Below are 23,185 nucleotides of genomic sequence, written 5' to 3'. Positions count from 1 at the left end.
AAAACAAAACAGAAGAATGTAACAATGTTTGTCAAATTAGTATGCTGTCAAGATTTTCTGCTTCTGTTTTTAACTTTTAACAAGACAATCTTTTGTTTGGATTCAAGGTCCATGTTCAAAGAGGTTTCACTCTTATTTAAAGCCATCTTCCGATATTCTCTTTGGTATTTTATTTCCTGCTCTTCTTTTTACGACCTTGGTTACCCTTTTGAACTTTTTTTTTTCCTGTTTCCACTCTAAATGACAATATGCTCATGACTTTGAGCTTTCAAACTGAAACAAAGTTTACATTATTATTTACTGTTTATTGGTGTAGCTCTCAAGGAATAAGAAAATCAGAAACTTAATGTCTTTTACTATTTTCTTTTCAGGGTGTTGAAAAGATAATTTCAACAATCTCACTGTCTGTTTGTAGGGGGCTGCCTGGGGTCCAAATCAATATCTCCATCCTGAGTTTCTCTCACAAACTCAAGATCTTTATCAGTGGCGTGATGAGCACCATTCCTAGAATTTGGTACAACAAATTCACCACTCACTGAACTTTTCATCAACATCACAAAATTGGATCTTCCTCTGATTTCCTTAGTCATGGAAACACTGTTAGGATTTCTTCGGTCACTGAGGCTTGACATTTCAGAGTTGCATTTTACTCCTACTTCTCCCTACTCCAATATCTCATCGGTTACCAAGTCTTTTGAGTTCTAGATTTGCAAAATCTTTTGAATCTTCTTTCCATGTCCACTATAGTTTTTATCTACTATTAATTAATTTCCCATTACTTCTAAGGTGGTTACAAGAGCCTACACGGTAAGTCTCATCATTATTTTCTTCCTTTCCCATCCTATCTTATGCAGTGTTGTCATCTTAATCTGTGCTGCATAGCACAAGCTAAATTTCCCACTATCTTACTAAAAAAAAATAAAATCTACTGAATTAAACACAGTTTCACATTTAAGTCTAGCATTTAAGGCTTTCACTGGCATGCCTTTTTTGGTCTGATTTCTCACTTTCAGACACCATGTGCTTTAGCTATCCCAGACACATGCCCCGTACTGAACACACTTATCAATCAACTCCTCTGGTACCTAATTTTATCTTGGGTCCTCTGTCCAGAATACTCTTCCTTCCCTTTTTTATTTTGAAAAATCTTGTCCATCCTTCAAAGACAGCTGACACACCACTACTCCAAGAAGATTTCCTCAAGCTTTCCTTTTTTTCTAACCCAGAAAGGTGTGATCTCTCTTTTCCTCTTTCTCTTTCGTCTCCTACCTCTTTCCTTCCTACACACCCACAGTGGCTCATAGTATTTTATCTATTACGTGGAACTAATGATTACAGATTACTTTGAGTTCTTACTATGTATTGGGCCAGTGCCGTAATTTTTAAGCATTTTCTCACTTAAATCTCATATGTATTATAGAGGATGAGGTGCCTAACATTTAAGGTATAAGAGTAAGTAAATGAAAAAGCAGGCATTCAGATTAGTGCTGCCTAACTTCAAAATCTATGATTGTAAGCACTGTGTTATGCTGACTTATCTGTTACTTTTCTAGCAAATTCTGCTTCATCTCATACATATTTCTATACTTGCTTCCTATAAGCAGTCTTTTACTAGGCTATATTCATCTTTGTGTCACATGTGTTATATCTTGCTCCTGAGATCACTGAAATCTAATGGGTACTTGAATATTTGTTAAATAAGTGTATCTTTCATTTCTTTATACATTAAATATATGGCAAAATATAAGGCTAAAATATTAGTTTTATTACAACTGACATATTAATTGTATGGGCTAATAGCTATTTGCAATTTACTAAATATTTTTTTAAAACATGAGATTCACAGAAAGATTTGAGTACTTTTTTAAAATCATTTTTTCTTGGAGGATAATTGCTTTATAATATTGTGTTCAGTTCAGTCGCTCAGTCGTGTCCAACTCTTTGTAACCCCATGGACTCCAGCAAGCCAGGCTTCCCTGTTTATCACCAACTCCCGGAGCTTACTCAAACTCATGTCCATTGCATTAGTAATGCCATCCAACCATCTCATCCTCTGTCGTCCTCTTCTCCTCCTGCTTTCAACTTTCCCAGCATCAGGGTCTTTCCCAATGAGTTAGTTCTTCACATCAGGTGGCCAAAGTATTTGAGTTTCAGCTTCAGCATCAGTCCTTCCAATGAACACCCAGGACTGATTTCCTTTAGGATGGACTGGTTGGATCTCCTTGCTGTCCAACCGACTCTCAAGAGTCTTCTCCAACACCACAGTTCAAAAGCATCAATTCTTTGGTGCTCAGCTTTCTTTATAGTCCAACTCTCACATCCATACATGACCACTGGAAAAACCATAGCCTTGACTAGACAGACCTTTGCTGGTAAAGTAATGTCTCTGCTTTTTAATATGCTGTCTAGTTTGGTCATAGCTTTTCTTCCAAGTAGCAAGCATTTTTTAAATTTTATGGCTGCTGTCACCATCTGCAGTGATTTGGGAGCCCCCCAAAATAAAGTCTCTCACTGTTTCCATTGTTTTCCTGTCTATGGGCCATGAAGTGATGGGACCAGATGCCATAATCTTAGTTTTCTGAATGCTGAGTTTTAAGCCAACTTTTTCACTCTCCCCTTTCACTTTCATCAAGAGGCATACAGATTTCTCAGGAGGCAGGTAAGGTGGTCTGGTATTCCTGTCTCTTGAAGAATTTTCCACAGTTTGCTGTGATCCACACAGTCAAAGGCTTTGGCGTAGTCAATAAATTAGATGTTTTTCTGGAACTCTCTTGCTTTTTTGACGATCTAGTGGATATTGGCTATTTGATTGACAGTATTATGTTGGTTTCTGCCAAACATCAGTATGAATCAGCCACAGCTATACATATGTCCCCTCCCTCCTGAAGTCCCCTTCCATGTCCTACCCTACCCCATCCCTCGAGGTTGTCCCAGAACACTGGGCTGAGTTCACTGTGTCACATAGCAAATTCCCACTTGCCATCTATTTTCCATAAGATGAGGTATATATTTCCATGCTATCCTTTCAATTCTTCCCACCATCTCCTTCCCCCGCTGCGTCTACAAGTCTGGTTTCTGTTTCTGCATTTCTACTGCTACCCTGCAAACAGGCTCATCAATATCATCTTTCTAGATTCCACACACATGCATAAATATACAACACTTGCCTTTTGCTTTCTGACTTCTTCCCTCTGTATAATGGGTCTAGGTTCATCCACCTCATTAGAACTGACTCAAATGTGTTCTTTTTTATAGCTGAGTAATATTCTATTATATTGATGTACCATAGTTTCTGTAGCCATTCATCTGTCAGTGGACATCTAGGTTGCCTCTATATCCTAGCTATTGTAAAAAGTGCTGCCACAAACATTGGGGTACATATGTCTCTTTCACTCATGGTTTTCTCAGGGTATTTGCCCAGTAGTGGGATTGTTGGGTCATATGGTAGTTTTATTCTTAGCTTCTTAAAGAATCTTGAATACTCCTTCAAATACAAAATAAGCATAGTCAAAGAATCTAGATATGCTTAATATTTAAATAGATGCGGTTCTTCTACAGCTGTAAAAGACAATATGTGATAGAAAATAATTTTTCAAACTAGTAGACAACCCAGTCAAAATGGTTGTTTCATTGAATTAGAGCATGACTTGACTGAACTAATCAGTAAATATTCAAAATATGATAAAACAGGAAACTCTCTAGACAGCAATCCAGCTTATAAGGTTTATTCTAAAGAAGCAATGCATATTTCTAAGAGATGTTATTGTAGGAAGCAAATTCACATTCTGCATATATCAATTACCCTTTTTGCACTTTGTTGGGGAACTGTTCTTGTCATTTATTAAAACATCATTTTTTAATGTGAAACTAAATAAAACAAAGTCTTTGGAGCCTCTAAAGTTTATTAACACATGGTGTTAAACTGAGTCATTTGCAGTGATGTGATGAACCTTGAGTATATCACACAGAGTGAAGCAAGTCAGAGAAAGAAAAAGGATGTAAATGAATGCATACATGTGGAACCTAGGAAAACAGTAACTGATGAAAGTATTTGCAGGGCAGAAAGAGAGATGCAGACCTAGAGAACAGACATGCGGACACAGTGGGGGAAGGAGAGGGTGGGAAGAACTGAGAGGGCAGCTTTGACATTTATATATTTGTGCTCATGCACAGTCAATCAGTCAAGTCCAGCTCTCTGTGACCCCTCAACCATAGCCTGCCAAGCTCTTTTGTCCATGGAATTTTCCAGGCATGAATCTTGGAGCAGATGGCTATTTCTACTCCAGGGCATCTTCTCAAGCTAGGGATTGAACCCACGTCTCCTGTGTCTCCTGCATTTGGCAGGTGGATTCTTTACCACTGAACACCTGGGAAGCCTATATATACACTACCATGTGTAAAATAGATGGCTATGGGGAAGTTGCTATATAGCAGAGTGAGCTAAGCTCAGTGCTCTGTGATGACCTAAGGGGTAGGGTGAGGGGGTGGAGAGAAGGCGCAAGAGGGAGGGCATATATGTATTCTTATAGCTGATTCACGGGATGTACAACAGAAACTAACATACATGGTGAAGCAATTATTCTCCAGCTCAAGAGAAATCACCTCTCTTTCATCATAGTTCTTAAGAAAATTATATATGTATATCTTTTAATCTGAAAAATGATACAAGAATGACAACTATTTTAAATTATTTTGGAAAGAGTATCAAAGAAAATGAATTATCAATCTATGCGGTGGAAAATGTGGAGGTTTGTTTAAAATCAAAGCTTCCATGTAGTACTGTCGGCTTACGAAAACCTTTGAGTCCACATTCTGGAATTTGGAGTTTGCTGAAAGGTTCGTATAATCAGCGAAGCACATATGGCTAGTCTAGTCCCTGTTGGACACACATCTGTGGTGATTAGGGAAACTACATTCATTATTACAAGCAAGGTATGGCTATACAAAGGTCAAGTGATGTGCTATAGTCATCCCTGATTAGTGGAAAAGTTTATGTATGAATGTGTATGTGGGAAAAAGTGATGTTAAATTCTTTAAAGTATAGATGATACACTTGATTTAAATATCTGTTCCCAAAATTAATGCTGGAAAAGAGTACAGAATTCTAGAATCACATCTTTGTCAATTAATTATTTGTTTGGGATAATCAAAAGAATTTTGTAAAAACAGATCAGTCAATATTTCTGGTTAATACAAACTTTAGGATCAAAGAATGAGGAACTAGAGGACCCCCATCCCATCTATCCGAAACAGCCAATATTTAAATTATTTGACGTAGGTGTTTAATTACTTTACCATTTCCTTTTCTGTACTGTTACCAATGTCACAGGTTCTTATTTTTTATATCAGGTTCACTGCTTGCTTAATTATCCTATCAAAATAGGAAATGAGATAATTTGGTTTGTTCCTACTGAATTTATGCTGACACTTAATAATTTCCCCTTTAACTAATGTTCTCAAATCAAAAGTTCAATGTTCCTTAATGAAGCTTTTCTACTTCTATCTTTTCCTCACTCTCCTTGCCACATCCACTTTTTTCATTTCTATAAAACCTAGTGTGTTCACGCTCAGTCACTCATCATGTCCAACTCTTTGCTATCCAATGGACTGTAGGCCGCCAGGCTCCTCTGTCCATAGGATTTCCCAGGCAAGAATACTGGAGTGGGTTGCTGTTTTCTTCTCCAGGGGATCTTCCCAACCCAGCGATGGAACCCATGTCTCCTGCATTGGCAGGTGGATTCTTGACCACTGAACCACGTGGGAAGCCCAAAAGAACCCGGAGCACCATTTATTTTTCAGCAGTGTGACAGAACAATATCATACAAAAATACTCTCAAAATATTGCATACAATTTATTTTTGATATATAATGTCCTCTGAGTAAGGAGATAGGGAGGGTGACTGTACAATTAGAAAAAGAAGTCCAAATTCTTTAAATTTAGAGTTTAAATTCAGTTGAACTCTGATAATAGGACTCAGGATGAATAAGGTGAACTGGGAGGGCAAAGACAAAGCGTGATTCAGGAAATAAAGAATTAGGTTAGTGGAGACGGTGAGAGAAGCAAGCAAACCAAGAGATGGGATAGAATCTAATGGAGTGTTAGTCACTCAGTCGTGTCCAGCTCTTTGCAATCCCATGGACTGTAGCCTGCCAAGCTCCTCTGTCCATGGGATTCTCCAGACAAGAATACTGGAGTGGGTTGCCACTCCCTTCTCCAGGCGACCGTCCTGACCCAGGAATTGATCCCAGGTCTCCTGAACTGCAGGCAGATTCATTACCCTCTGAGCCACCAGGGAAGCCCAGAAGCTAATGAAGATCTGGGAAATGAAGTGCGTGAGGTGAGAGGGTGGAGTGGGAGATAGACAGAAGGGTGTGATTTGGGTGTAGTGAAGGTTGGTTCAGTACAGATTTGTGGCCCTGATCACTGTATTCTTTTTATGTGGGTTGGTTCAGGCTTTAAAGTAGCACATTCTTGCCACTTTAGATTTAAATGCATTTAATGAGGCTAAATGTGATGTGTTTTTACTGTATCCTTACCTTATTCAACTCTTGAATATGTTTTCCCTGTTCTTTTTGGTTCTGAGAGCGTTCTTTATGGGGATGCTAGACAGATAATGGGAATTGAACAGTTCTAATTGTAAATTAACTATATACCAGTTATTCAAAGTAATAGGTGTTTTCTCTTTCCCTTTTAAAAAAAAACCTTAACAAAGTACATTTCTATTTTTCCTAATATTTTCTCCAAATTCAGATAATTTGAGGCCTTGTTATTTCTGAAACATGTTAAAATCTTGATGCCACTCTTTTCTGATCATCGTTGGTCATATGATCTCTATTTTCTCATATGATCATTGAAAAGGGAATTACCTAAAGGCTTAACTCTTTTCCTACTCCTTGTGAAACTCAGAGATTATGTCATCAAATTTCAATTTGGCAGCTTCTCATTCTTCTTCATCATCATCCAAATTAGAGCTCTGGCTATGGGACTGTTTTCAGTTGTTGTTTCTGAATTCCCTGAAAGTAGATTCACTTAAGGTGGCATACATTTTACCTCAGACTTCCTTTCTATGGCCTAATGAACTCTAAGATGATATAGAATGGTTACTTTCCTTCAAGATTCTTTTAGCTGCCATTTTCCACAAACATATTTTTATAAGGAGCCAGAAATAAGCCAATGCAGTAAGTCCCTCATTGCTTCTTTCTCTTTTGTGAGATTAAATTTCCAACAAGGCAATTCAATAATTTTTCCGAAGTTTTGCCTTTAGTGGAGTGGGATTTTCATCTGAAGTCTATAAAGGCTTCCATCGCTGCTCTATCTTGCCCTTCCATATTAACCATCTGGTTACGAGGTCTCTGATGCAATCCCAGGATAACACTTCTGTTCTCCTTTCACACTCTCCTACAGCTGCTTCCTCCATGCTTTACCTTCAGGTATGTGGATTTCCATGCATGTGCACATCTTTTGACATATACTGCTTTTCCTCCAGCCCTTCAATTAGACTTATTTATTTTGAAAAAGATACACCTTTCCATCATCATATTCTAGTCAGGAATCACATTTCAAAATATCCTCGCAAGACTTAAGAGATGATTTTTGCCAAAAATTCTTTTCATGTGTTTTAAAGTTCTGTTTGACAATTTTTCATCTCCTATTTGTCTGTATACAGACAACTGAGAATGTGAATACCTCCTGCCCATTTCTCTGGTATCTTCTGAAAATTGCTGGGAAAGTCCTCCAGTATTTTTCTTTCTGTGTCATCCCTTTTAGGCTTCATAGTATATAATATGGCCTTACAGTTTTATCGGAGTACTTTTCTCCTTCCCCTCACAACTCAATTGAAATAATAAACCACTCGATCAGGCTGACTGGTCTCCTGCCAACACCGTCTTGCCAGTCTTATGAGATGCAGTCCATCTCTTACTAGAAGCAGCAGGAAGAAGAGATGAAAACATCACTAGTGCCCCTAAACCATTCATTTTCCTACCCAGAAATTCAAAGACGTTAGAGATACATTCCTGACTTCATAAAGAGAAGGAGAATTCATTCTCATATATATCAACAGAAGTGGGAAGCATTCGGGGAACTTTATAAGTCTTGGCAGAATCTCAAATCTCTGTTATACGCTGCCTGGGAATAAAGCACGTTTCTCGTTTAGCAGGGCCAAATATGCACACTGTCACTTCAGTTTTCTTCAGCCAGGAGACAAAACTGCCTCCTATTTGGCTTCTTTTCTCTAGCACAGGTGAACCTGTGGAATGTCAGGAGCTTCTTCAGCAGGTCCTGGTTCATCTTTGAGAAGACTTTTATCTATTGCTGGAGGCCAGCTCTCTTTTGCTTATTTTATCTCATTCTTCCCCTTCAGTCTTCCAATACTGATTTGGATTACTCTCCTCTTCCTCTGAATCCTTTTCTTTCAATTTCTTTCACAAAAGTGAAAGCCCCACAGTATGGCAATATATACAATAAAGGCTGTGTCACTATGAAGTGGAAGCCAAGATGTAGGGTTGATGAAGAGGAAACTGACTGGATGCCAGGCTGACTCTAGTGAAAGTGAAGTTTCTCAGTCATGCCCGACTCTTTGAGACCCCGTGGACTGTAGTCTACCAGGCTCCTTTGTCCATGGGATTTCCCTGGTAAGAGTACTGGAGTGGGCTGCCATTCCTTCTCCAGGGGATCGTCCCAACCCAGGGACTGAACCTGGGTCTCCCACACTGCAGACAGGCACTTTACCATCTGAACCACCAGGGAAGCCTGGCTGACTCTCGGGCCCTAGACTATTCCTTGCTGTAGGACGGACAGTCTCTGAGACCAGTTTTTAGCTTCCAAGGATGCAAGGAGAACCTGGATACCATGCTGGCTAGCAAAGACTTCTAGTTCTTGAAGGTAAAAGTGAAAGTGAAGTTGCTCAGTCGTGTCCAACTCTTTGCAACCCCATGGACTGTAGCCTACCAGGTTCCACCATCCATGGGATTTTCCAGGCAAGAATACTGGAGTGGGGTGCCATTTCCTTCTCTAGTTCTTAGGGACCCTTTAGTTACAGTGTACCACTGTGTAACTCCTGGTGCTTCAGCTGAAATTCTTAGAAGTGTAATCAGTACATCCCCTTGCCCTTTCACATTATATTAAGACCAATGGAGAAAATGGGATTATTTTCCTCATTATTACCTCTTAGTTTGGTCCTTTTCATAAATCTTACTGAACAAAAGAATGAGTTGTATCGGATTTAAGATCCCATGGCTGCAAGTTATTCCAACTATGTATTAATATTATGCTTTGCCAACATACTCATATGCTTAAAATGCCACCTTCCTTTTATTTTTTTCCTCCCTTTCATGAGAGACAGTAGAAGACAGTGATCAAGGGCTCAAGTTCTAGAGCCAGATTTTGGAATCAAATTTTGGTTTTGACATCTTTCTAGCTGTGTGACCTTAGATAAGTTATTTAACCTCTCTGTTTATTAATTAATCAGTAAACTAGGGAAAATATGGGTACCTGATAGGGCTGTGGTGAGGCTTAAATGAGTTAATTCACAGGCATGCAGAACAGTGCCTGAAACCTCATAAGTACTCAATAAATATTAGCTTTTATTATTAATTCTCTGCTTAATTAACACTAATTTATTAAATTCCATGTTAAATATCACCATCTCTGTGAAGCTTTCCACAATTACCCGAGGCAGAACTAATCCCTTTCACTCCTCTCTGTTCCCAGAGCATTTTGTACATATTTGAATGAACTGTAAATAATTTTTAACATGTGTCTCTCTCCCTTGTTAGACTATGAGCTCCATAAAGATAGATATCTTTCTTTTTAAAATTCATGTTGTATTCCCAGTTTCTAGCACAATTCCTGGATTGCAGCGAGTGCATAGTAAATATATGTTAGCACTACATCTCCTCCGAGATCAGGAAAATCGTGGTGCCTTGAACTGTGTACCTTGCATGTCTCTGGAAATAGACCCAGTCCTTAGCACACTGCCAGTCACATAGCAAATACTCAATAAATATTTACTGAGTGACTGATATTGAAACTGCCTACTCTGTAGCAGCAGACCATTACTTCTTATCTGAGGTATTTGAAAGAAAAAGAAGAACAAAAGATGAGATCTATTGAGCATGGCTTGCTTAGAAATAATATTGTCACACTCATAACCAGGGAAGATGGGGGTAGATTAGAAACTTGAATGCATGACTGAAAAACTTGTTCAGACAAGAGGGGCTTAGTTAACTTTGTGGGGCACTGGGGCCCTCTCTGTAGCAGATGGGGAATAATATACTGTGCTAGCTGAGAGGATAAACAAAGCATTGTCATGGAGTTTAAACTATTGAACAGAGGAATCTATAAAGAGGCCAGCAGAGGAGAGAACAAGCAAGCTAAAATAAACAGATGGGTGGACAGAAAAAATATTAAGCATGAAAACAGATAACTCAGACCCTCAGGAAAAAGGGAAGAAGGAAAAACGATTATGTCAAGCATAGGAGAAACACTGTAGAGAAAGCATGAAAGTGATGATGAAGCGCAGAGGGAAGAATGTAGTGTGCCTGGGTAAGTGTGATAGAGTGAAACAATAAAAGCAGTGTCTGATTCACATGCAGAGGCAAGATGACTCTTAAAGGGAACGTGGCTATTAATTTCAATGTCATCCAGATGGAGTGGGAATTAATGGGGAAGGGGTGGGGGGCTTGTATGAAAGGAACAATAACTGTGTCCCCTTACATTTGATTATGCTTTAGGTGAGGGGGCTTCCCAGGTGGCTCAGTGGTTAAGAATCGGCCTGCCAGTGCCGGAGACACAAGAGCTGCAGGTTTGATCCTTTGGTCGGGAAGATGCCCGTGAGAAGGAAATGGCAACCTGTTCCAATATTCTTGCCTGGAGAATCCAGTGGACAGAGGACCTTCGCGGACTACAGCCCATGGGGTCACAAACAGTTGGGCACAACTGAGCCGCTGGGCAAACAGGCTTAGTACGATACGCTCACACACATCACTTCATTTAGAACAATGGAGCTGTGGCCTTCTGACATCTAGTGTTTATTCTCCCTCCTGCCGATGTCTCCCCTATCTTGTTGCAGTAGCCTTCTAACCAGTCTCCCTGCTTTTGTCCTTGCCCATCTAGGATGTCGCTCAACACTGCAGCCAGATGACCCTTTGAAAGCCTGAGTCTGATTACGTCATTCTTCCTTTTAAAAAGCCTCCATAGTTTCCTGCCAAGGACTTTCCTACTTCAGAGTCTTCGCATTTTCTGTTCCTTTTGAATGGAAGGCTGTACCCTTGGGTGCTTATTTGCATTTATCACTCTGTCTCTGTGATGTGTCTACTCATGCCATTTAACCAGGTAGGCAACCCCTGACCAACCAACCTCTCCGGCAATTCCTTTTCTCCAAAACCTGCTGAATCTTCTCCACAGCGCTGTGGCCATCTGGTAACAGTATGTATCCACTCGCTCATTTGTTTATTGTCTGTTCTCACTAAAATGTAGGCACCCTCAGAATTGGGCTTTTGTTTTGTTCACTACTGACTTGCTGGTGACTAGAGCATTGCTGGAACATAGTGAGTGGATATTAATAGTCATTGGATGAATGACAAAAATGGATGTATGGGTAAATAGGATAATTACTGCCAGTTGGAAATTGAAATCTCAGTGGTTACACGTGAAAGACACAATAAAACATTATTGGATGCCCTTGCTAAGATGAGTAGCACTTTCTGACCTGTGGTCCACTTCCTCAGACTTCCTCTCTTTTTCCCCCCTCCACTTCACCATTTCCTTCTGGTTATTCTCTTATTTCTTTGATCACTTGATCCCACTTTCTTCCCCAGAACGTCCTATTCCCTCATAGGGTACTAGGTTAAGCAAGAAATAAGAAAATATACGAGAAGCTACTGTCTTGTGTCTGGCAACTAGTAGGCGGTCAGTATGTTAGTTTTCTCTTTATATCCTCCAGCACAGGTCCATAATTAGCCTGAGTTCACTAACTTCAGTATGTTCAAAATCTGAATTTTTCATCCACATCAAAAAAACTCATCAAACCTAAAAACACCAAGGAAAAAACCCTGATTCATTATCTTTTATTTTTCTTTATTTTAGTTACTGGTACTATCAATAATCTAAGCATCTTAACCTCCTTAATTGCAATTCCTTACCCTTCCTTATACCCCAGTATATAAAAGAATCACTAAGTTTTAGAAGAATTAACAGGACTTCATCAATTTCACCTCTGTCTCTATTACCCTGTCACTGGGAATAGCCCCTTTTCCTCTTAACCTTTTAGTCACTACCCAGTCTACAGTCCTTAAATGCCACTTTCTCAAAGAGGCCTTCCTCATCCCCTTCAATCTAAACTAGGTCATGCTATGAAAAATACTGCATACATCTTGTATTTTTTCTTTACAGTTTGTAGTATAAACATAATTTTATGTTTCTTTCTCAGTTCTATATGTTTCATGAGGATAGAGGCTGTGTCTTTTATTTTTTGTACTATAGATGTCCAATTCCTAGCACATTGCTTGTCTCATGGTAGGTATGCAATAAAGATTTCCTGAAAAATATATGAACTTCTTCAAGACTTCCAGCTTGGTTGACCTCCAGAACTTTACACTCTTAAGTTTATTTTGTTTGACATAAGGAAATGGAAAGTCACCCTAACTGGTTACCTCCTTCAAATTGTCCATTCCTAACATCATAACTAATAGCGGATAACATTTATTTAGGATATATTTAGGTGTAGATTAAAAAGCTGGAAAAGGAAATGGCAACCTACTCCAGCATTCTTGCCTGGAAAATTCCATGGACAGGGGAACCTGGTGGGCTACAGTTCATGGGGTCACAAAGAGTCAGCCATGACTGAGCACATCAGCACAGGCTAAAAAGCACTTCACACACTACCTAATTTATAATTCCATGAGGCAGACTATTTTATTATGTCCATCTTACAGATTAGTTAGCTGAGGCAAGTTCACATAGCTGCTAAGTGGTAGTGCCATGATTTGAACCCAAGTAGTGTGACAGAGGGGTTTCCCAGGTGGTGCAGTGGTGAAAGAACCCATCTGCCAATGCAGGAGATGCAAGAGACACAGGTTCAATCCCTGGGTTGGAAAGATTCCCTGAAGGAGGAAATGGCAAACCACTCCAGTATTCTTGACAAGTAAGGGAGGAACAGAGTCCAGATAAGATATGAAGTCATCTTGGATAAAATAATGACATATCTTATGATTTTCTACTTACTGCAATGCCATAAACATTTAATGAAATTGAATTTGGGCTTACCAGTGTCCTTTTAGGAAGTAGCGCATGTTTGAAGAAAGTCAATGCAAGGAATTCTTAAGAAGCTGTTTCCTTCATTGAAATACATAGCAAAGTTTGTAAGATTTTAGCAAATTACATTAATGGGAAAATAGTTTTCTGAATTAAGCCAAGAACTACTCTGTCACATAGAGTTGTTGTGTGGTCAATTGCTCAGTTGTGTCCAACGCTTTGCGATCCCATGGACTGTAGCCCACAAGGCTCCTCTGTCCATGGGATTCTCCAGGCAAGAATACTGGAGTGGGTTGCCATTTCCTTCTCCAGGGGATCTCCCTGATCCAGGGGCTGAACCCATGTCTCCTGCATCTCCTGCACTGGCAGGTAGATTCTTTATCACTGACCCACCTGGGAAGCCCATATATATACCTTTATACATAATATATACCTGTCCCAGGTATTGTGAAGATTAAATGAGATAAAACAGGTATAGAACTTGGAACAGTACAGGCACATTAGAGCTACTGATTGCTATACACTTCCATGGATGCTCACAAGATATGAATTTTCTCTCCTAGTCTGGAAAATCATATTGGAATATGAGTAAAACTGAATTTATTAGATACAAGGAAATGGAGAGTCTTGAATGAAATATACTTAAATTAAAAATACTATCACATGCACACACAGAGTTCACTTTTGGTAACAATATCATAGCTTTAGAGATGAAGAGTCATCTAAAGCCACCATGGATACCTTTGGGATAAGAACAGACCTCTACTTCCTTCTCCCTCTAAAACATAAACTCTGTTCCATTCTATAGAAATATAAAACCTTATAGAAAGCAAGATGAAATAAGAAATCATTGTCGTAACAAGTAACTCCCCATTTCCCAAAGAGAGAGTTGCACTTATAACTGATGAAAATGTTCCTTCACCTTCCAGACCCCCACCACCCAATATCAGTTCCTATTATGCTTTCTAGGACACAGTGCTTTCCTAAAAGTGATAATGGTAGAATGGGTATGTGCGTCCTGGGGAGAAGAGGCAGTAGCAAACCCACTTGACAGTGAGAAAAATCTACCATAGCAACCCTTTAATTTGTCAGTCAACATTGTTATGGTCTTAGATGATAGGAAGTTGGTATCCACAGTGTCTTGAGGCTTAATGTACAGTAATACTTGGGATAATTCAGTTTGGATCTGAAGTATGACAATTTAGAATAGAAATGTCAGCCTGTATTACTTCTAATAAGACACCTCATCTCTCCTTCAGAATTTAAAAACAATGCTTACTTATTTTCTTGACTTCCCATTTCTTTGGTTTTTTTAAATTCTGCTCAGTTTGATATTTTATTTGGATTAGTGATTAGCTAGCTTTAATTCAACTACAGCAGGTCCTTTGTTTGTTCTCTTTTTGTTTTGCTTCTACATTTCCTGAAGGAATTTGTTGCTGTTTAGTTGCTAAGTTGTGATCAACTCTTTGCAACCCCATGAAGTGCAGCACCCTAGGCTTCCCTGTTCTTCACCGTCTCCCGGAGTTTGCTCAAATTCATGCCCATTGAGTCAGGGATGCCATCCAACCATCTCATCCTCTGTCGCCCCCTTCTCCTCCTGCCCTCAATCTTTCCCAGCATCAGGGTCTTTCCCAATGAGTGGGGTCTTTGAATCAGGTGGCCAAAGTATCAGAGCTTCAGCTTCAGTCCTTCCAATGAATATTCAGGGTTGATTTCCTTTAGGATTGACTTGTTTTATTTCCTCACTGTCCAGGGGACTCTCAAGAGCCTTCTCCAGCACTGCAATTTGAAAGCATCAGTTCTTCAGTGCTCAGCCTTCTTTATGGCCCAACTCTCACATCCATACATAACTACTGGAAAAACCATAGCTTTGAGCATACAGACCTTTGTTGGCAAAGTGATGTCTCTGCTTTATAATATGCTGTCTAGGTTTGTCATAGCTTTTCTTCCAAGGAGCAGGTGTCTTTAATTTCATGGCTATAGTCACCATCCATGGTGATTTTGGAGCCAAAGAAAATAAAGTCTGTCATTGTTTCCACTTTACCCTATTTATTTACCATGAAGTGATAGGACTGGATGCTATGAAGGAATAGAAGACTGGAAAAAGTTGCAATGCTTTTACATTGCGTTTCTTTTATTTCAAATATAAATAATATTTTACTTTGATTCTTTTATACATACAGCAAAGATGGAGATCTTATGTTTCCTTCAGATTAATTAACTAGAGAAACAGACCCAGAATTCCCACTTGACCCCAAATCATACAGTAGTTATAGTTAAACATGGGAGGCGGTTGTGAAGAGCTGAAGGATCCAGCTTCTTCTTTATCATCTGTGTCCACATCATCCTTTTAGTAGCGCACAAATAATTTAAAGGAAACAGCTCAAGAGACTCTTTGAGGCTATTTTATTGTTGAAAGTCCCAAGTGTTCACTTTATTTGGAATTATGGCAGTGAAGTGCTGGTAGAATTTGTGTTCAGCCACTTCCATATTTCGTTTCAGAACTCTGAATCATTTAACCTTCCCAACATCAAGTAAAAATTCCACTTTATGCTGATGGAAATCTTGTATCTGCCTGTGGTGCACACAGGACCCTACACATGGGGTGAAATTGCATGAACTAAACACACATGTATGCACACACATGCAAATGAGAAGAAGTACAACTGGAGAAATCTGAATACGATCAGTAGATTGTATCTCTGTCATTTTCCTGGTTGTGATACTGTACTACAGTTTTACAACATGCTACACTGCAGACACTATGTAAAGGGTACACAAGACCTCTCTGTATTATTTCTTACACCTGTATGTGAATCTACATCTCTTTCAAATGAAAAAGTTGAAGAAAAACAAGAAATAGAATGCACACATAATTCCATCTTAATAATAATTTTTGATATTATCCAGAAAATAATTATAAAACCCAAATTTGAACAGACTTTCTCAGGCTGAAGTGGAGAAAGTTCTTCTACAATGTAAGGTACCATGTTGATATTGATGGTGCATATTGATCATGCAGGGCTTCCCCAGTGGCTTAGCGGTGAAGAATCTACTTGGAATGCGGGAGACACAGATTCGATCGCTGGGACAGGAAGATCCCTTGGAGGAGGAAATGGCAACCCAGTCCAGTATACTTGCCTGGGAAATTTCATGGACAGAGGAGCCTGGTGGGTTACAGTCCATGGGATTGCAAAAGAGTCAGATACAACTTAGCAACTGAGCATGCATGCATACAAAAGAGGCTATCCTGTCATCACAGACAAAAATTTTTAAACTTTCAATATATTTTAAAAATAAAACCAGTGATGTATTTAAACAGGAAATAAACAGAAACTAAACAGTAAAATAGACATATATATATATACACACACAAACACAGCTTAATCTTTACCTTAACAGAAGGAATAGTTTTTCTGGGGATAAAATGGTTTCTCTCAAGTGGTGGAAAGGTAGCATTTTCTTCTTTCAGTCTAAACTTTTCCTCTGCTATGATTTTCTTGCGCTTCTCAAGATAAGGTCCGAAACTTGGCAGTTTCTAATAGGAAAACACACAAACAATAAAGTATGTTAGTTCACAGAATAGAAAAATGTGAGAATATAAACACATAAATATTACGAACAAACAAAATGTGTGTTTGGAGACTGGTTCAGGTAAACTGCAACAAGGTCTTCATTCTTGGACCTTTAGTCTTCTAGGTATTGGATTTCATTAATTATTAAAAAAAACACAATATCACAATACTGTTACCAAGTATATATGTGTTATATATACAAATGTTAATTTAAAATACATCTCTAAAAACGGAATAAAATTCACAATGGTAAAATCAGACGGTTCACTTAAAACGATAGCTATTAGTTAGACCATTTGTTCAGTTCATATGGACAGAAAGTGAAACCTATTGATGGTTGTTTTCCTCTTCATCAGGTTTTTAGCACAGTATAGACACAGCCCAGTCTCTGACAAATGCTTTTATCAATAGCAAAGATACTTGGCCGAAGTTCTAATCTGTATCTCTATTTTATTGTGTTCAAATTCTTACTACATCTCTTTAAAGATTGAAACTAATGTTGACTACAGCCTACTGGAATAGCTGAAAAATAGAATGGTAAAAATATTGATTTCTCTGTACAGAAAATAAACTTTATTTGCATGAAGGTGGCAAAAATAGAAACGAAAAGCAGAAGAGATATCATATTGCTTAAACAAACTCCATCAGTATTCAAAATCACATTATGTAGCTTTAAATCTCAAGGTTATTCAATTGTACTTTACAAAGTTCATTTAGAAAGATACCTGGATGAAATGGAAAATGCTAAGTGGTTTCAAGTTAACATGAATATGCCCTCCTATTATTCATTATCTTACAATTATTTCCTCTTCACTTTGTCCTTCTCTTCTAGAACCTTTGATCTGCACTTTTACTGACATATACTGCTGATGATAGACACCATTGAATTCCAAATGTTTTGTGTTTGCTTGTAACCTGGAACTGCTAGGTCTCTTTTCTAAGACTGCAAAAATAACCCCCTCCCACCTCTCCTGCAGAATAAAGCACATTTATCTAGCCGATGAAGGCTTGGAAAACTACAGCACTCCAAGGTCATACTGATCTCTGACCTAGCAAGTACTTTGGTACAAAATCATAGTTGTTTTAAAACACTGGCCTCTACCTGCCAGGCTGCATAATGCCCTAGGAAAGTGAGTTCTCTTGTCCTTTAGAGATGTCAGTAGGGTAGATAAACTAAACTTAAACTATGTTACAATTCAGCCAAACTGCACCTGGAAATTTATATTGGCAGAAAAGATTCATGTGTAACTACCTAAGATTGTTACTTCCATTATCAATTTAGTGTAATTATGTCAAGTCGAGGAAATAGAAACAATGTTATGAATGCCAATTTAATTTACATACAATTAAACCAGAACTATACACTTCATCTCCGCACCTTAATGCTTTCCTAAATTACTATATTTAATGATTAGAGTAATATGAAATGATATGATGGAGGGAGAGAATATATGAATATATTGTATCTATTTTATCATAAAGTAAGTGATGCTGTTCTATTAAAACACATCGAGTATAAAACAAATACTTAATATTATCACATATTTAGGGCCCTTTAATATAGAAAAGATAAGCTTGCTTAGAGTATCCTCTACTGAAATGACTCTTTCCCCTGGCACATGAGGCGTTAGGGATTACACTTGGTGCCAATGCCCCTTAGGGCCCTGATAACACCTCAGAAGGCAGTGAATGCATGTCCACTTGATACAAATCTTGTCAGAATATCACTCTCACCACACTTCTACATCAAGGACACTCTCACCCTAATCTTACATCCTTGAAGATTATCAAAATTTGTTAGTGTGAAACACATGACCTCTGAGGCTAGCAGATCCCTCATAGGAAGGCAAGTTTTATGAAAATCTGAACCATTATCCTCTTCCTTGACAGGGTCTTATCTTATTCAACACAGTCTCATTCCACCTAAAAGTTCTATAATGTTATTCAAAAGAAATCATCCTTGGAACTTGTTAGTCTACTTTTAAACATAGACCAGAGGAGATATTTCTTTTCTATTTAAATTATTGTTTATCCAAAGAGAAATAAAGTAGTTAAATTTAAACTGTGATTGTTTAAATTGTTCCAATAATGGTAATAATAATAATAATAGAAAAATCATTTGATGCAGAATAGAATACAGCTTGCACAGACACCAACCACTTGTTATTTGGTGCAATTTTTTTTTTTTTTTGGCAGTGGCTGACCATATTTGCCATATTTAACTAATGCAGCCTTTTCATGACTAATGGTGCTATAATTATAATGTGTTAATCTTTTATAATTAATCCTAAGGAGAGGTTCTCAATTTAACATAACAATTCTTACAGGATTTTCTCTGTGTGCTGGTTGAAGAAGACAGTGGAAAATAAAGAAAACACTTTTCAAAGTTTTCTTTAAATTGACAGCACATCCACACAGATCACTGGCTGCCCCTTCCATGTTCTGCCATTTATTTCCAAATCAATGAGGGTCTCTCTGCATGCAGTTTCTCACTGCCATGTGGAGACTGAAGTGTAGGAGCAGCTTCCAAAAGTTCAAGGTTTCCATAATCATTTTGCTTTCTGCATTAGTATAAGAAATTTCAGTGCTTTTAAAAAATATTATTATGATGCTCATATTTAAATGCCTCCAAGATAGCTGAGAACTGAACATTTGAAAAGTTAAGTTTTCTGAAAATAAAAAAGATCAATTGTGCCTTGTATCTGAGGACCATATATTACACTTAGGCATATGTCAGTGTTTAGATCTTGCAAAAGGGACAAACCAGAGCAAAATAAAAATAAGAAAGAGTGAAGGTGAAGGCATAGTGGGCCACTGTATACGTGTGCAATCAGCGATGATTAATAAAGCATTTAGCTCAAATCTCTGCCCGAACATACAGTTAATTGATTTCCTATTTCAGGAGGAGAAGCAGCAGGCCCTGACAGAGCCAGCAGCAGGAGCTTTTCCTCTTCATTCATTATTTTCTTGCAGAAAAAGTTGTAGCCTGCGGTAACTCCAAGTGAGAGGTTTGAGCGTCATGCTATATTTCTTAAACAAAAGAAAAAGTTCTTTAGGACTCTCAAAAGCTGCTTTGTAACTGATGAGCTGAACAAAGCTCAGAAATGGTGTGATTTTTGTTTCAATAGTTTCTCCAGGGATTCATCATTGATGAATTTGTCCTCACCAGAAAAGCTAAATCCTACTCATTTAAAGATAACAGTATCTCACACTAAAACTGTCTCTATCCAGATATTAAAAGCATTATATTGCCGATAGAAAAGTGACAACATAATGAATCAACAAGGATACCTTAAGCCGGCAAAGCTTTAAGGTAAAGAAGTCTATTTGGACTATAATTTATTCATGGATCAATCTAAAGGTAATTGAGCATATTATGAAGTAGAAGAGGGTTCTTGTTTCTAACAGAAGCAAGCACTAGCATCTCCCCGTTTAAATTGCATAATTTTTATGAGAATGGCAGCAAGTTGGCTAATAGCACCGGTCTACAGTGCTGTAAGAGATCAACTCTATTTTTCAATTGTACCCTCTTACCTGATTTGAAACAACGAGGGCAAGAAAGGTGATTTCTTTGATAACCAACTGGTAATAAGTTAAAAGATAAAATGATTTCAAGTTTATACTGAGTGCCATATAAATATGTATATTTCATATACTGTTAAAACACACACACACACATATATGAGTACAATATATGTGTGTGTTACAAATTGCATATATATTTTGCACTCAGTACAAACCTGAAATCCATATATACGTGTGTGTGTGTGTATTTTCTGTGCGTGTGTATACACACTGACAGATTGAAGAATAAATTAAGTGTAAATGATATAGTATGCTTCACAACTAAGAATTTATTTTTTTACAAAAGCATGTTCACATATAACTTAGTTACACTATCTTTTGTCATTTATTCAACATATACAATATCAAATGCCTACACTGCACAAGGAATTGTCCCTTGCTACATTAAAGGTTGAGTAATTTCTATATGTAATGCAATTATCATTGCTAGTAATTTTATAAGTATCTCTTGTCATTCATGAGGGCTAGTGTCATACTGAATTATATATCAAGCATATCTAGTTTTGTTGTTATCTAAGGGCATTGGACATGTGTTTGAGTAAACTCCGGGAGTCTGTGATGGACAGGGAGGCCTGGCGAGCTGCGATTCATGGGGTCACAAAGAGTCAGACACGACTGAGCGACTGAACTGAACTGAAGGACACTGTATACAAAGATCCTTGGAAAACTATTTAATCTCAATCAAATGATCAACAAAGCAAAAAGTGAAGACAATAAACCTTCCAAGATTTAATCTTTAACAAAATTCAGAAATGCAATGGTGTACTTTTGGATACCTAAAATAAAAATGTAGGAGCACAACGGTCAGGAGCCTGAGTTCTCTTTGTGTGTTCCTAACACACCCTAATGAAATCACTCTGTGCTCAGTGTGATGCAAGAAAGTACGGGAAACAGAGATGGGAGGTCTGTTCTGTTTTATCTGAATCTACTAATTTCTCTTCTTCCCTTCCTTCAATTATGACAGCAATTAATTGCTTACATTTGATCCTGAATTTTATTCCACAATCTGCTTTAATGTGGCTTACATTTAGAAACTTGGATTTTCCCCATGAATAACTGGCTTGTAATACTTTATCACTGATATAATAGTAAGCAATTTTTCATGATATTATCAGATTTGGACAGTGGAAAACAATAAGAAGAAAGAGAGAGGACCATCTGTACATTATGTTAGATAATACTATGTGGTGCCCAGTGGTACAAATTGGGACACTGGGGCTGGACATGCAAAATATATGATATCAATGAAATGTAACTATTAGTTTAACCTGATAAATATAAGTGGACAACGTATGATCAAAAATTTCATGTCTATGGCAGTTAAAAGCAATGATAACTCACGCTTCATAGTGAAAGCAGAAAGACAACATTTGCATAGTGGTTAGGATACTGATTTAGAAGTCAAATTTGCATTAAAATCACATCACAGTTTTACACCCACTAGCTGTGTGACTATGTGCCAATTACTTAACCATTCTGCTACTAATTTTCCTTATCAATGAAGTGAGAATGATAATATCTAACTCACGATGTTGGTATAAGCATTCAGTGGAATAACATTTGTAAAGTTCATGCCTGCCAATTTATTCCCACAAGCCTTAGCAGCTTACATTGCATTGTGTACCATGCTCTGTATGACCATGTTTGCTCATGTTAGGAATGAACCCACCCTGTGTTTTTAACCTGGGACATGTCCATTTGGTGTTTTGTCTCAGTTCAGTATTCACAGGATCTTAATAATGTCCTCTACTGACTCCCCCAGTCTCCCCAGTATTAAGAGCCCCTCAAAGTGTTGCAAAGCATTCTGGACACTACTATCCTTGCATTTATACCACTTCCATATCACTACTAGCCTCTGACTTCATTTTCCCCATTTGACGTCCTGGTTAGTTTTTGATCTAGCCACTCAATGTATTTTCTTCCCCCTTGTTTCTGGCTTGTTGCTTAGTTGTGTTTTTTTTTTTCTCAATAAATTTTTCAAACCTTGAAAAATTACTGAATGAATGCACACATGAATATCTTGAATTTATGTTAAAAATTCTGCTGGTTGTTTGAAATGTCAGACAATCCCAAACAATTACTTTCACAAAGAAATTAACTTACAGAAATAGGTAAAATTAAAATTATATCATACTTATATGATATATATATATGATATATCTTTTAAAATTAAAAATTATATCATACTTACACAACATGTGTGATTCACAAACTAAAAAAAAAACAGTGCAAGACACTTTCTTTATATATAAAAAACAATCTGTCACTTTACAGAACCTGTAGTTAATAACAACAGCAGTCGGCCAAGACAGAAGCTGTGGCAGAGGTGACCTCAGATGTCAGATAAGCAGCGACAATGTGCACCTAACCCAGGCTGGGAGGCGGAAATTTTCTAGAGGAAATGACATTAGAGCTAGGTTCTGAGGGAAAAAGTGCAAGTTGATTGGCGAGTAGTGAAGACCGAGAAGTGAGGCTTGGGAAAGGAAAAGAAAATCTTCCCAGTAAACGAAATAACAGGAGGAGAAGGGTAAGACTTTGGAAGAGGCGCTGGGGTCCAGGCGACTGCTGACGCTCTGCTCCATGTTTAATTTGACATGAGAGAGTGCGGGGCTTCTTCAGGGAAGAAGCAGAGCATGTTTTGCTGTGAAGTGATGACGCTGGGATGTGTGTTAAGAAGAATGTCCATCAAGGGAAGAAAATCTCACATGAATGGAAGGCCAGAAAAGGGTGGAGGAGGAAAGACTTGCTTTTTGACAAAGCTTGTGCAGGT

At 38.0% G+C, this 23,185-nt stretch overlaps 1 protein-coding gene and 1 long non-coding RNA gene across 5 annotated transcripts in view; one reads left to right on the top strand and one right to left on the bottom strand.

Moving 5' to 3' along the window:
- Window positions 1-23,185, bottom strand: part of DPYD (dihydropyrimidine dehydrogenase) — a 904,243-nt gene that overhangs the window by 5,559 nt on the left and 875,499 nt on the right. For both annotated transcript variants that reach the window (XM_070467755.1, XM_070467756.1), the window contains one exon: window positions 16,650-16,793. In XM_070467755.1, coding sequence (XP_070323856.1) covers window positions 16,650-16,793 — 144 coding nt within the window. The remainder of the gene's footprint in view (window positions 1-16,649; window positions 16,794-23,185) is intronic.
- LOC110122014 (uncharacterized) overlaps window positions 1-23,185 on the top strand; it is a 77,407-nt gene that overhangs the window by 2,078 nt on the left and 52,144 nt on the right. Inside the window, exon 3 of one of the 3 annotated variants that reach the window (XR_002309098.2) lies at window positions 11,117-11,999. The exons of the other annotated variants lie outside the window; for them this stretch is intronic. This is a non-coding gene — a long non-coding RNA (uncharacterized lncRNA). Of the gene's footprint in view, window positions 1-11,116; window positions 12,000-23,185 lie in introns of those variants that run through there. 3 annotated transcript variants of the gene reach the window in all.

The sequence above is a fragment of the Odocoileus virginianus genome, chromosome 5, assembly GCF_023699985.2.
Source record: "Odocoileus virginianus isolate 20LAN1187 ecotype Illinois chromosome 5, Ovbor_1.2, whole genome shotgun sequence".
Taxonomy (NCBI): Eukaryota; Metazoa; Chordata; class Mammalia; order Artiodactyla; family Cervidae; genus Odocoileus; species Odocoileus virginianus.
This window is presented reverse-complemented; position numbering and strand designations above follow the sequence as displayed.